General features: G+C 35.5%; 1 protein-coding gene across 6 annotated transcripts in view; it reads left to right on the forward strand.

Moving 5' to 3' along the window:
- Positions 1–16,518, forward strand: part of LOC143255967 (transcription factor Sp9-like) — a 154,027-nt gene that overhangs the window by 99,503 nt on the left and 38,006 nt on the right. Inside the window, exon 1 of one of the 6 annotated variants that reach the window (XM_076512455.1) lies at positions 11,865–12,267. The exons of 4 other annotated variants lie outside the window; for them this stretch is intronic. In XM_076512455.1, the coding sequence (XP_076368570.1) occupies positions 12,127–12,267 (141 nt within the window). In that variant the 5' untranslated portion in view covers positions 11,865–12,126. Of the gene's footprint in view, positions 1–11,864; positions 12,268–16,518 lie in introns of those variants that run through there. One more of the 6 variants, XM_076512457.1, reaches the window with a different exon arrangement.

Consider the following 16,518-nt stretch of genomic DNA (forward strand, 5'->3'; position numbering starts at 1 on the left):
CGAAACCCGGTTTTTAACGTTGTAAGACTGCAAACATATCGCAGTCTCAGTAAGGAGTGGTGTACTGAAGAATACTATAAATTAGGGAAGCAAAAATTTTGCGGAATACCCCAGGACACTTTTCGTCAAACATTGCAAGTAATTTTCTGGTTTTCTTACTTCCGACTAGATCCGTAAGGAGGTGTTTGCGTTAAGTTTAAGAATGTAAACTGCCTTTTCTAGCCTTGTTTAAAACAACAGTTGATGATTGTAATACGATACATAAATTATTTTTCCTCAGGAAAAAAAACATTTTCTTTTCCTTAGTCGAATTAACAGAAATATAAGGAACATACCTTTCACATTCCTGTCTGTTTTACAAGTGTGTATTCTTGTTAGCGCGCGACAGTGCATCACAAAATATAAGAATAAAGAAACACAAAAATAAGTTGTTGAATAGTTCTTTTTTCTCCAAATCTAAAACGTTCTGTGTTAGGCCCCGCATGACCAGGTGGTTAAGGCACTCGGTTCGTAATCCGAAGGTCGTGGGTTCGAATCCTCGTCACACCAAACACGTTCGCCCCTTTTAGGTGTGGAGGCGTTCTTGTGTGACGGTCAATCCCACTATTCGTTGGTAAAACAGTAGCCTAAGTTGTAGTGGTGATGACTAGCTCCCTCTAGTCTTACACTGCTAAATTAGGGACGGCTAGCACAGATATCCCTCGTGTAGCTTTGCGCGAAATTCAAAACAAACCAAATCTTAAAAACATTCGAACTTCCGAGCGTTTCGCACATCGGACCACGTTGCCCACTCCACCTCATCCTGATACGTTTTCATAATATACGGCTAATAGCTGGAGTTTTACCTCTTATTTAAACATTAATAAGGCGAGAAAATGCCACAAATATACCATTGTTTTATTAATCTCACAAACCATCATTAGGTGCTAATGTTCTCAGTAATTATGTTCAGGGCTGAGAAACTTTCCAAGCATGTACTTAAATATTTGTATCACCCTTTCAACAATACCATCTAACTTTGTATGATATGATAAAGTCTAAGTATGGACCAGCATTTGGGACAGTTTTCCAACAAAGTAGCTAATAAAGCTCATTCTACGGTACAGCGGTAAGCCTACGGATTTACAACGCCAAAATCATGGGTTCGATTCCCCTCGGGGGACCGAGCAAATAGCCCGATGTGGCTTTGCTATAAAAAAAATGATCTGTATCTGTTTTCTTAGGTTATCTGAAGAACCACGAGGCTCATTTTTTTAGGATAGTAATCACTACTATTTGTGTCTTTGTGTAAGTTTATTAAGCATATGCTTCAGCCCTTGATGAAATGCTACACGTGCAACCCATTGCAATGACATGTCTCCATTGTAATCCATTGAAGAAAGAAACTAACTATACGTTATTTCATCTTACCTTCGTGAAGTTTGTTAAGTGATAACTCGCACGTGTCATTGAGGTCGGAGTCCAACAGAATGTCACTTTGTCCTTGGAAAAACTGACCCCGATATAGTAAGAGTAAGATTAATTTTGTCAGCTCAATATCAATAAGAAACTATACCACTTATTCACATATAAACAATAGTAAACGCGAATTTTGTAACAATAATCTTTCAACTAAACCAACCACTCCACCAGTTAAGCTGGATGATCAGCTGTACTTGACCCACGACCTGTTACTTTAAAGTAGGCCATGTTTTACCTAATTTTTTAACAACCTCTCTTTTAAACATCGGAATAAGGCAAAAAAATAAAGGAAAATATAAACAACAGACATGATTAATATGTTCACTGTACCATTATTATTTTGGATTTAATAAACGAGGACTCTAGGTTCAAGAAAGCAGACTTAAAGAATCTAAGGAAAACAAATATAACACATAACTGGGGAGCATATGAACATTTAGCACTAAGCCTACTTTAACTTTGCTGATGCGAAGTTTCATGTTTTACACGACTGATGTTAAAAAATTAGCTTGGAACATCACGTTAAAGGTCTTAAATTAACAAAACTGTTCTCCAAATGCCGAATGTTAAAATATTAAATCTAAATGCAAATCAATTATTGATCCAAATATGAGATCTTACCTTTGTTTTGAGTCATAAGCTAGTGAAATTAAAATACAGAATGTGTTTAACTACTTATCATATTTGATAACATTAATCAACCAGCATTTCTAAAGATCGATTGGTAACCAATCAGTACTTCCAAAGTTTTAAAGCACCATGTTGGAAGAAAGTAATGTTTTTATGTGATAAAATATATAAAAACACTTCAGGAACACCTATGGCAGTTTGTTGAATTAACTATTGTTTAGTGAAAATTTCGTGTTAATATAAAGAACATAATTATGTGATTAATCGAAATGAAGAGAATAATAACAGAAACTGTTTCTCCTGTCCCTCGATGTCTTATAAAAGGATTGAACAAAGTGAGCGTAGCAAAGTAGGAAAGATTTGTTTGTTTCTTTGTTTGTTTTATTTTGCGCAAAGCTACACGAGAGCTATCTGCGCTAGCCGTCCCTAATTTAGCAGTGTTAGACTAGAGGGATTACAACGTCCCCACGGTTTAAAAAAACGAGCATATTTGGTGTGCTGGGGATTCGATCCTGTGACCCTCAGATTACGGGTCGAGTGCCTTAACCACCTGGTTATGCTGGTCTTTTTAAAGGGATAGTACGAGAATGTTCTATATTTTTATTTTATTTATTGCTAAGAAAAAATGATGTCATTATGTCACGAAATATCATTTTAACATGATCAACCGGTACTTGTACAAATCGTATGTATACGGTTCGTTACCCGAGGAGCGAGAGGAGCATGCCACAATGTAAAGAACTGACCAGAACATTGTGTGAGGTCATTCATTTTCCACATAGAAAATTTCTGTAGTGATTACTGAGATTAACTACAATACAATATGGTCAACAAAGCCATAGACTCCCGTGCAATTTGGCGCCTAAATAATTTTAAAAGTATCTGCTTAAATATTCACTAGTAATTTTAAGGTTAAAAATGATACCATTAGAAATTGGCTTACTAAGGCGTAATCTTCAAAATTTATTTTTCGTATTTGGTGTTTTTTTCAATCTGATCATGTGGACAACGAAATGGATATATTGGTCATAAACGTAAAATATGCCCCAAAAAAAGTATTCAAGGTAAATTCATATTTAGATAGCCAACTACTTATCTCCGATCTAAACTATTTTAAAACAGTTAGAATTAGACTCATTTTTTACTGTCCAATAACTGTTATAATGTAAAAGGATGATATTTTTTTCAACTACAATTTACTAGAATAAAAGCACCTTAAAATGGCGGGAAAAAAGCCTACTACATTTCAGTCTTCGAATTCGCAATTGTAACTTTGCTGTCAGTGAATAGACATAATAAACATAAATAACATTCAAGCTTAGGTAAAACCAAATCCAGTCATGAGTAATGTATCCTTTATCCTTTGTTCAAGCGTTCATCCACTACGGTTATTCTCTAATCACATCAGTTTATTATTGTAATAATTCTCTTAAAACCACATTTCTTGTAAACACTCGATCGTATTTCAAAAGCTTCCTTTCAGAGATGACAAATTAATTTCGCTTGATGCTGAATAAATCTTTGGTATAAAAACTCTTTCTTTGATAGACTTTTATATAGTAGAAAAATGTCGACATTTAGGAGCTGTTTACACCTGTGTTAACGGTTGAGTTCAGCTAAAATGGGAACGGTCAATGAAAAGAAGCATTATAGGAGGAAAGGTGGAACTGAATTCGTAAAACTCACGAAATTTGGAGAAGTCGGTCGTGACTGACCAACAATTGGTTTTTTATGGTTATGGTTATTAAGAAATCGGTGGATTGAAAATGAGCTCCAACTTTAAAAATATCGTGAACCTGATTAGCACCACGTAGACATTAATGTTCAGGAATATTCATCCTTCATTAAGAACAGTTGACCAACTGACCAGTGAGAAAAGCAACTAACTTAAAGTATCCACGACTAACACAACTGTTCTCAACAGAATAGCGGAACTGATGGTCATAACTATAACGTCCTCTCAGAGAAGAACATAGCGTATTCAGTGCATATCATGTTTCGAGCCTTGGACCCTCATATCTGCAGCACGGTACGTGGCCACAAGTTCTCACCCATCTTATTACAGGTGTAAAAACGCAGATATTCATTCATTTCAATACAGATACTCACCCATCTTAACTCAGATGTACACAAATATCTCTACACAGATACCTACTCATCTTAACTCAGATATGCACAGATAACGCTGATATATTGATGTTTAGTTAAACCGAAAATTAAACTTCAATTACATACAAAAGACCAGTCGTAACTCAAATAATCAAAATCGTTTGTTTATAAACAACACACTATCATTCACACGTAGTAACCCACCCACCGATACCCGCCCATTTACGTGTGACAACCCACTGTCGTAAAAAATTTCATTTATCACACGTTGATGTCTTCGGAAAGAAACCCCATCTTGATTAAAACACATCCACACACCGCCCAGCCAATCAAATGCCTACACGCCAGCATTCACACCTCAACATTCATAATTATCTGCTTCTACGAAAAGGAAATTCCGTCTTAATTAAAGCATTAAAACCCACAACCAATCAAATGCTCACACGCCAGCATTCTTCCATCCACAGTCACATAACCAATAAGTAACAGAATAATCCGAGATAATCCATTGTCACGACATTGGTATTTAGTATACAACTCACGAGTTTTTTTAACCTGTTCACTCGAATACCCTCCAAAATTGAAGAAATAAACGACCTGGGGTAATCACGTGGTGTTTAAACATTAATATGCCAATACGTTAAAACATGTAGTATATGACTGTTCGTCTGCTTGCTTCATTCTAATATGCTCCACTTCAAGTCGCGAGCAGAGCGAGATATGTTAATCAGCCAAAAGGATAATTATAGTACGCGAAGTTGAAATATAATTCCACTAGGTGCGTCATAACTGTATATTAAAATATGAACTTGGCATTAAATTATCCAGGGATATTTTAATTTTATAATCTGTATGAAAGTTTAAGTTGCTGAAAACTTAAATCCATTGTTCGTGAAGAAGATAGATGTTTAATCCTACTGACAGAGGTAGTGAGAGTTATTAATTGTCGTACCAGCAAACAGAAATTCTCGATCTGAGAAAGACGCGGTTAAACTTGAGGGCGGACATCATCAACCTTTTTCCAATCAAAATTTTGACCTTCCCAAAGATAAACTACTGAAAAACCGGAGAGAGATTGTATTTTTTATTTTATTTTTTTATTAGAAAATATTTCTTTCATCGTGTGCGTGCGTTGGCTTTACTATAACTCCGGGCGTTCCCTGCCGCCCCTAGTTTCTTGACATACTCTTCCCGTATCTGACAGCCATTTTAAGATATTTAGTGAAGGCAAATGTAGCTGCCTGTAGAGAAATCGGAAGGCTGGCAGCTACCAGCAGGGCACCAATTATTGTATACGCGGCTGTTGTCACTGGGATATCCTTCGATCGACGGATCTCATGTTCACGGGCTTGTCGAAACGCGGTTTCCCGAAGTTTTCTAGTCTCGTGGCGCAGCCGCTGATACAAGCAATCTACCAAAGATTGTTTACTTGATCTTTAATGGAGTAACTACTTTTGTGTTCAGCGATTTTGCTGATAACAAGATATTTTAATTGATAACAACCCTTTAACGAAAAGCATAACATTGAATTAGTACCGGTAGGCAAAAATAAATAACTTCAATGAAAGCGAATTGCAGGTTAAGCCTAACTATGATAGCGTGAGTGGGATAAAACTACATATACCCAACTTATGTCACTCAGGCCTGCACGCGCACTGTTTGAAAGGGGATTTCTAATTTGTGAGATCAAAAGACAACGTATATAATTGTATACTATGTATTAAACGTTAAACACCCTAAGTAGATTATAAAAATGCTGAGTTCGACTGAACACCCATATTGTACGTTAACGGTTCGGATCTTTAACGCCATTTTCAAGTCTAAATCTGATAGCTTATGAAACATAAGATATACTTTGTAATAACTTATTACAGTCTTCATGGTGTATGTGATCGAACAGTATCTACACTTCACAGTGCTCCACCTTTAGAACCAAGAGGTAGAAAAGTAGGGTTAGCAGTATGTTGGGACATGTAACTCATTACCTGAAGGTCGTGTGGAAGAAAGTATCAGGTGTCTCTTGTATCTAAGTAAAGAGTAGGGTTAGGTTGAAAGAAACACGCTATTTACAATTTAATGGCGTGTGATGAAATCAAATAAGGAAGTTTTAAGTGTAGCCCGTACTATCTATGCCTATTATGGCATCCATCCACTAAAGATGTTTCTCTCATGCTGGAACGTCTGAAGAAATATGATGCAACATTTTTAAGTGTTGTTGGAAAATTTTATAGTGTAAACCAAAAGTACAAACGAACCACAGAATTAGAAACTGTCATATTTCATCCTGTTACTTTGAAACAAGTTAAAACTCTAATCCAAGCTTTCTTGTACGCACGTTTGTTAAGCGCAAAACTACACAATGGGTTGTTCATGCCGCGCCCACGGCGGGTATCTAAAACTTATGTATAGCGTTGTAAGCCCTGAGACGAGACATCGACAGTGTAGACGTTATACTTAAGTTCCATAAGCCGACGTTAAAATTTCAGTTTGTGAAAATTGTAGTAATAACGTACACTTGTACAGAAACATCCGTTATATACATGCATAAAGCCGTACATTTAAATACATTTTTAAGAAAAATCAAAATGCTGCTGGTACTGTTTTTGTGCTCCTTGTTTTCAGAATAACAGTATTCACTGGTAGTACATTAAAATACCACACTAAATATTTAACCTAACTAATTATTCCTCTATATAATTCGTATTACATTAAATAAAAGCATCGAACAGTACTTAATTTCAAGGTGAGTTGTGGAATATTAAATTTTAAACATTTCGGAAGCTAATGTTTGGACGCAAACGGAATGCAGTAATGCAATTGTACAAGCGCTGAAAAGAGTTAATGTACTTAGACTGCAATTGGAAGGATTGCTGTAATTGTACTGGAACTGAAAGTAACGTAGTTGAACCGGAAAAGAAAGGAGTAATATCATTCGATTGGAACTGAAAGCAGTAATGTAGCTGGACTGGAGCTGAAAGGAGTAATGTATTTTGATTGAAGCAAAAAGTAGTAATGTGGTTGGAGCTGAAAGTAGTAATGTACTTAGACTGGAACTAAAAGTAGTAATGTATTGGCCTGGAGCTGAAGGAACTAGTGTACTTTGACTGGAGCTAAAAGTAGTAATGTAGTTGAACAGGAACTGAAGAGAGTAATGTACTTAGACTGGAGCTAAAAGTAGTAATGTAATAGTCTGGAGCTGAAGGGATAATGTATTTGAACTACATTAGTCAACTGATAGTACAAATGATACAGTCTTAAAATTAATTATAGTATTTGTGCCTTTACGTTAAAAAAAAAAATCCTAATCAGGTTCTAGATCTTTGATTTAGCGAGATAGAAATTAGGCACTGACACCAGTTACTATCATATTTACTTTCATGTCTGTTGTTTTTCTTGTTATTGGCACAATGCAAGGAAAATGATACTTGAATATGATTTATCCTATTTCACATTTTTATGAAAACGCTTCAGGAAAATTTTTGTTTATTTATAAACAGCGAGCTAGAAATTTGAAACAGCGCCTTATAATAATGTGTACTTATTGCCCTACTTTTTCCTATATTCCTTATCAAAAACATTCAAGTAAACAACGGCACTCTTGAGTCACATAAATGTACCGTTTCACACGGCTATTGACTTCGTATTAAATATTAATATTTCTAATAAGTAAGCAAAATGAAATTGAAGAGGGCGCATGAATATGTCGAGCTATAGATTCTTCAATTTCAGTTATTCTAATAGTCTACTTTGGTTTCTAACTAACAGCTGTGAACAATATTGTGTTAATTTATTTAGTGTTTCTAATGTTATTAAAACCAGATGAAATAAACATGTAATCATTACGTCAACATTTTGGATGTGCACAGAATACCTGATGTTTGTTTGTTGAATTTCGCGCAAAACTACTCGAGAGCTATCTGTTCTTAATTTTGAAATAGTAGACTAGAAGGGTGTAGGCTGGTCAACATCACTCGCTGCCAACTCTTAGATTTTTCTCTACAAACTAAACGTGGATTTGATCGTTACAATATAACGCCCTCAAGGCTAAAAAGGCGAATACGTTTGGTACAGGGATTCAAACCCACGTCTCGCAAATTACGAGTCCAGTGTCCTGACTTCTAGACAATACCAGGCCAGATAAATGATAACCAGCAACCAGCCAGTAGAAACAGCTTGTTTTTCTGGTACCCGAATATAGAATTCTAGCATAAAAAAACAACAAAAACACTTAATACTGAAGTTAATAGACCCGGCATGACCAGGTGGTTAAGACATTCGACTCGTAACCTGAGGGTCGGGGGTTCGAATCCTCCTTACACCAAACATGTTTGCCCTTTCAGCGTGATGGCGTTATAATGTGACGGTAAATCCCACTATTCATTGGTAAAAGAGTAGTCCAAGAGTTGGGGGTGAGTGGTAATGAATAGCTGCCTTCTGTCTAGTCTTACACTGGTAAGTTACGGACGGTTAGCGCAGATAGCCCTCGTGTAGCTTTGCGCGAAATTTAAAAAAAAACAGCAAAGAAACTGAAGTTAATAACTATACAAAGAACATATAAAAGCTTTATATTTAAAAGCAGTAAGAATAAAATTAGTGTCTCAAACTATGTAGAACGATTAATTTGTGTTTCATGGCAAAACCACATCGTGCTCCACCGAAAGGAATCGAACCGCTAATCTTAACGATGTAAATCAATAGATATACTGCTGTTTCACCGTGGATCGAAAGGACTAAACAATAACTTAATAAAATAAAATAAAAACGAACGAACACAAACTACTCAAAGGAAGAGAAAAATATCTTACTTCATCTTTAGTGCATTTAAAAACAAATATAAGAGACTGTTAAAAATTGATTTACGACACAAAACTTTGAAACGTGAAGCGTATTATAAAAGCATTAAAATACTTGAATCTGACTTGCCACTAGTTGTATAAGATACTGTCCAAAAGCAGTGTCAATACGATGCACGTTCACGATAACTTGTAAAACATATTCTAGATAAAACATTTTTCCTGTATTGTAAAGTATCTAAAACAACAACAAAAACCATATAAAGGAAGGAAATACGTGTATTAATAATGTAGATATTTTTCCTTGGCAGTGAACAAACAGCTTATTTTTTCCACAAACTTTATACATGAGTAAATAACTTATATTTACAGTAGTACTGCAGAGAGTGTAGATTGATTTTATCAACAGAAATAAACCCCTGCTAGTACAGGGGTAAGTCTTCGGATTTACAACGCTAAAATCAGGGGTTCGATTCCCCGCGGTGGGCTCAGTAGATAGCTCTATGTGGCTTTGCTATAAGAAAACACACACATCAACAGAAATTGGATTGATAATTTCAGTACGCTTTTTATTGTCTGTGTTGTGAATAAAGGGCATGACTTCAAAATGCTGAAAAGCTGAGACTAAAATTTACATAAAGAGCGTGCATACAGTCATTCTATGCTTTAAGTCCAATCAGTGTTTATTAGTGGATATTTTCGTCCATCTTGATGTAGTCATTTTCAGAAGAAACACAACCTGAATCATTCTCGTAGTTTTTTTATGGAGCTGGCCAGCTGACTTAGAATCCGTGTGATATCACAATACAATCAACCCTATTAAAGCTGTGAGATCCTGAGGAGGATAGCAGTCAACCCATTTAGTGTGAATGATGGTAAGAGGTTGTTGACTGGCCGCCGAAAGAAAGTGGTGGTAGCGGCAAATAGCGACAGTAGTTTTGTTACATATACGTATACTTTTAATGATATTTTAAAATAACAAAACGACTATTTTATGAAACTTCACCAAGTGTTGTTTATTATTTACTCAGTAGAGGGCCTTTTGAAACTGTTTGTTTGTTTGTTTTGAATTTTACGCAAAGCTACTCAAGGGCTATCTGCGCTAGCCGTCCCTAATTTAGCAGTATAAGACTAGAGGGAAGTCAGCTAGTCATCACCACCCACTGCAAACTCTTGGGGTACTCTTTTACCAACGAATAGTAGGATTGAGCGTCACATTATAAAGCCCCCACGGCTGAAAGGGTGAGCACGTTTGGTGCGACGGGGATTCGAACCCGTGATCCTCAGATCAGATTACGAGTCGAACGCCTTAACCCACTATCCAGCTTATTCTTTCTATATTCAAATTAAAGTGGCATGTTAAGTTTAAGTATTTTATTACTTTTGCATAATCGTTTTGTTCTTAAAGTTCTGAGTATTGTAAAGCAGTTTCGAAAGACAGCTTTATATTTCGAAGGTGTTGAAAATTATTAACTGATTCTGTAATTGCATTTCAAGTTTCTTTCCTTCTTATATATATATATATATATATATTTATTATTCTATAGGTGTCAGTGTTTTTGTTTTAATCGTTAGGTAACGTGCTGGAGGGTAACAATTGTAAAGCTACGAAACCGGTTCCTCAAACAAGGAATGTTTGAGAACAAACAGGTGTAATAAATAAGTTAACAAATAAATGTTACATGTTCTGAAACATTTTTTATTTCCTTTGGTTGTTTTTTTTAGGAAACAACAAGAAAGAACTTATTTATTCATGACGTTTACGCATATAACTTAATAGTGCGACGTATGTCTGTCTGTTATCTCTTCTGATGGGCACGACAATACGTGTGGGTGACTTTTGTCTGACTTTTTTGTTCCACCAAGTCCTTCTACTCAACAGGAAAATGTGTGTGATTTTGTGGCACAGAAAACCTTTTCGGATGATCTGAGTATTGTTAGGTTATGTATTCCTTCTGGAAGTAATGGCGGTCTACGTACTGCTGTTCGATACCGGAAGTTCTTGGTACACGTATCAATGTATGCATGTGTTTGTTGCCCTTAGATAAAGGTCTTCTGATAGACATGGCAGTCTTTGTATTGCTGTTGCACAGAGCTCTTTTGATAAACATGATGATAGTCTGTGTGTTGTTGTTATCTTCAGCTCTGATAGCAAACATGAGTTTGACTGTTTTAGTTGTCTTAAGTTCTGATGGTAGACACAAGAGTGAATGTTTTTGTTCTCTTTAGTTCTGATGGTAAACATGAGAATGAATGTTTTTGTTGTCTCAAGCTTTCGTGATAAGCATGAGAGTGGATTTGTTACATGAGATTGTGTATGTTTCGTTTTCGAAACAAAATAAAATACGAACGCTAATAACAATGGTAAAAAAATGAACTGATTTTATCCAAAACCGCAAAGAATTTCAAGCGGAAGTTATAAAACACGTGTTCTTGCTATAGTCAGCAAACTTTTGAATAGAGAAAGTTTTGTAATTAAGTTTATATGTATAACAAACATGAAAGTTAGAGGGCAAAGGTCAACAAATAAAACGGCTATAAAGGAATGTAAGTAGAGAAGGCGACAAAAGAATATAAAGACCATGACGAAACAAATTGTATTTGTTTAAAACAACAAGAAATAACCAGAGGAGTAATGTGCGTTAGAATAGAAAGAAAACATGTTGAAAGACTGGACAAATTACGTCCTTTAGAAAGTGTACAGTCTCTAGTCACTCTAGAGTATTTCTTTACTGTGCCTGAAACGTTCGCTTCAACTCAGCGTTCAGCAGGGCCGACCTGTGGAATTAACACAGAGGTCGCCAGTGTCAGAAATTCTATTCATCATAAACAGGAGTACAGACGCGATTGGCCACGGAGAAACCCTAAGGACTTCAACGAAGCTGCACACCTCAATTAGTCACAGCAAGGGGCGGGCTCACGAGCCATCAACTGCGAGTTCCACGAATGGCAAATGTAGCGAATGAGAGCAAAGCAGAAAAGCTTTCGAACGCGAGAGTTCTGACGTAGTTGTAGCTTTCTCTAAAGTACAACAACTGTATAGCTGAAACTGTTCATTTGTCGACAGGCTGTGTTAAGAACATCTTCTAAAGCTAACCCGTACCCTCTGTGGTGAAGTTGATTTTAAAGTTTAATGGTGCAAGAAGTTTGGTGGTGCTCGGGGGCCAGTCCGTGGACCGAGGGCACAAACGTAGAGTTTTGTGGAACTTCGGATCCTCCCAGTCAGTGTGAACAACAGCCGTACTCTATCATGGCTAGCACCATTAATTTTGGGGTAAGTACCCGGATAGCGTAAGATTCTGGCACCATCAACTGAACATAGCACGAATAGACTTGGTGTAATAGCAAAGTTTTATTTTAATCTCAAACTTTTAACTGTTATTTTATGTATTCCTGAGATGAAATAACCCGCTAATTATAATGAAAAAAACCAGTGTTTCAGTTTGTAACAAGTCGAAAACAAAACCGATAATTAGTTCATAATTAGCTTTCAATCGAATATCAACAGTTTTTATAGGTTTATTTTTGTAATTTCCGGCGTCAATTCTTCTGATTTTTATGTGTTTATCCCACAAAAAGTCCATCCATTTTGAGCACCAACCTTGCATTTTCCACTTCAGATACGCAAGTGTTTAATATGTTAAGAAAATAGACATGAAAGTGGGATAATTACAGACTAGGCTGAAATCAACCTACGTAACTACCCGTTGTGGCATAATCACGAGTGTTATTTCAGCTGTCGACTTAGCTTGGCTTCCGAGACATGTCTTCACACCGTATTTCTTCCGCATCTGGCGTCAGATTTTGTGAATATTTATACAATAATGTATTTGTATCGGTAGCTAGTGTCAGATTTTGTGAATATTTATACAATAATGTATTTGTATCAGTAGCTAGTGTCAGATTTTGTGAATATTTATACAATAATGTATTTGTATCAGTAGCTAGTGTCAGATTTTGTGAATATTTATACAATAATGTATTTGTATCAGTAGTTAGTGTCAGATTTTGTGAATATTTATACAATAATGTATTTGTATCAGTATCTAGTGTCAGATTTTGTGAATATTTATACAACATTGAATGTGTGCTACGTATATTCGGTTGTAATAATCTGAACTAAAAAAAAATAAATTCTCTATGTTTATGTCATGGCAATTTTTAAATTGTAGTTTTATCTCATACAGATTCCACTAATCTATTTTCAATCTAGAGTAATGAAGAAATACAAAGCTGGTTGAAGTACTTTCAAACAACAGAAAGTTTGTAGACAGTGTTATATGTCATTTTGGGGCAAGGAAAAATAAGTTAATAAGTTTCCTTTTTCTATTATAATATATTTATATTATTCGCGTAAACTTTATTTTTCCCATGGTGGATTTACTTCGTTTGATTTAATGTTACCATCTTCAAATACAAACTTTTACATTTTCTGAGACAGTCTGTTTATAATTTGTTCAAAGTCCGTGTACTATTAAGGCTTAGTTCAAAAGTTAGATTATTTAGATTAATTCAACTCACCACGAGTTTCGAAACTCGATTTTTAAGGTAAGAAACTTGTTTGGTGCCATTTAAACGTTGTTTATAACTTGTAAAAAAAATTAGTCAATATTTTATTTTTAGCTGATACCATAGTTTAACAAAGTAAATTATTTTTATAGAATTTTCTGTACTTTTAAAGAATTTTGTTTTATTTGGGCATATAGTTTTCAGTATATATTTATTTGTATAAATCTAAATTGACAGCGTGCCTTCACTCTCTTGTTACACATTTGAGTTTTTAAGTATTGGCCAACAGGCTTAACGGACTGTATAAGGGTAAAGTGAAGTGAAGAAGGAAAGAATGTGCCTCGTTCAGCAAACAGATAAGTGTATGTAAATATATATGTATGTGTGTTGAAAGTCGGACACAAACCGTGACACTTCACGTCTTATAATATTGTTTACTAAAGAGATTAAACTTGGTATCCCATTCCAAATCGAGCACGTTGTTTACTCGTGTCCAACAATTACTAAGGAAAGTCGAGTGTAGGAACTTACTGCTTACTCTATGGTGTTATGTGTATTTAACCAGCAGGAGTCACTGAAGACAAATAGAACCGAGGGGAATTATACAGAATTATATGATTAACAAACTTTCACGTATTCATTTGTTGCAAATCTTACATAATATTTGTGATATTTTATTATGTGTATTTTATTATTTATTATTATGTGTATTTAACCAGCAGGAGTCACTGAAGACAAATAGAACCGAGGGGAATTATACAGAATTATATGATTAACAAACTTTCACGTATTCATTTGTTGCAAATCTTACATAATATTTGTGATATTTTATTTGGCAATGTTAAATGTGTTTGCTTCAAAAGTTTACGTTTTTTAAATCGTGACAAGAATGATGTTTATTTTTGAAATGTTACACTGTAAAGTTATATTTTATTTTAGCTGGCCTTTTGATATGCTCATACGAACTAGGATGGCCTGATAGTTACGGCGTTCGACTCGTAACTTGAGGTTCACGGGTTCACGGGTCCTCATTACCAAATATACTCGCCCTTTCAACCGTGGGGGTATTTATAAAATTACGGTCAAGTAGCCCAAGAGTTGGCGGTTAGTGGTCATGACCTTTCTTCTAGCTTTCCACTACCAAATCAGGGACGGTTACCGCAGATAACCCTCGTGTAGCTTTGAGCGAAATTCAAACTTTTTTCCTGACTTATTTCTTTCTTTAAAAATAAAGATCATAGGTCGTGGTCACAGTAGATCACTTTTTTTTTTGGCAAACCGTCTATTCAATCATATTATAGAGATTGCTTCTTAAATTTTACGGATAGCCATGCTGTAGATTCGCGTGAAACCTTGAAATGCTTATATTCGTCATATTCTTAACCAGGCCATCCTATACTAGACAAATAAACCAACGTTTGTTTTGAGCTGCTACGACATGCAGTAATTATGTGAAATAAATAAAGCTAATGAAAATATAAATACACATAGGAAGTGTTCACCATGCGCAGAACTTTTTCCAACAATGAATGAAGAGAAAACGTGCATAGTCACATGAATATTACCGTTATTACGTACACGAAAATTGCCCTAAAAGGAATCAGAGTAAGACCTGGGTACCTTGACCCTCATGTAGTAATGCTAATATGCTCCAGAAACTAGTTACTATCTACCAAAAGGGAGGAAGAGGTCTCTTAGAATCTGACCCTCCTAGGTCATCCCGATACTGTAGCGATATATTTGCCATAGCTAAGATATACAGCGTACAGCTACAGATATATGTATAACATTCTTTTTTAATGTTGATTAATAATTTGTGGAGTTGTACAATTCACTGATCATTTGTAGTAAAAGTAGAAGTTACGGAAGTCACTTTTGTTTTGTTTGCTTGTACTGAATTTCGCGCAGAACTGTTGGAGAGCTCTGTGAATTAGCCATCCCTGCTTTTGAAATGATAGACGAAAAGAAAGACAACTAGTCAATACAACCCACTGACAACTCTCGGACTAGTCTTTATCAACGAATAGTGGGATTGACTGTTACATTATAACGCCCCCCACGGCTGAAAGAGTGAGCATATTCTCTGGTAAGATTTGAACCCACAGACTGCAAGTCGAGGGCCTTGACCAGCAGGCTTTGTCGATTCAAAATAGCTTTTATTTATCAGTATGTTTTCACACTGCTGGAGTTGAGGTTAACCGTACTGATAGTTTACTTTGTTAACTACAATGTTACAGGAAAACGGTCCTGAAATGGTGTTTGTTTAGGCTGCTATAGTGTAGCTAGAGAAATTATTTACATTTTATTTAACTATATTAATCGAAACATTATTGTACTATACCTTCTGACAGATCTCAGTATATATTTCTATAGTACAGTTTAACTCTACCTAACTTATAACCCACTGTTTTGATTGGTTAGTTCCTTATTTGAAATGTAACACTGCACACGTGTACAGGTTGCTATACAGTTTTTTTACAACATATTTCTAAAGATAGTGCACATTGCTTTCTTAACCCTGTTACTGAGCTTTCTTGAACTGTATAGGTTTTAACAGGGATTCACTTGAACAGTGTTGTTACACGTGCTATAATGTCGTACCATATGTTTAGCTGTATTGGTTTGTACAGGGATTCACTAGAATAGTCTTATACACGTGCTATAATGTCGTACCATACGTTTAGCTGTATTGGTTTGTACAGGGATTCACCAGAACAGTCTTGTACACGTGCTATAATGTCGTACCATACGTTTAGCTGTATTGGTTTGTACAGGGATTCACTAAAACAGTCTTGTACACGTGCTATAATGTATCATACGTTTAGATGTATTAGTTTGTACAGGGATTCACTAGAACAGTCTTGTACATATACTTGATTCTTATGACATTGCTACTGCAAAGCTGTAGACTGTTATGACATTAGATACTACCATACAAAGTTATATAATGCTGGCAAAGTGTTAAGCGTGTTTTACGTTATATGCGTATAATCAACTTTATTAGTGGTTATGTGAT

The sequence above is a fragment of the Tachypleus tridentatus genome, chromosome 7 (assembly GCF_004210375.1).
Source record: "Tachypleus tridentatus isolate NWPU-2018 chromosome 7, ASM421037v1, whole genome shotgun sequence".
Classification (NCBI taxonomy): domain Eukaryota; kingdom Metazoa; phylum Arthropoda; class Merostomata; order Xiphosura; family Limulidae; genus Tachypleus; species Tachypleus tridentatus.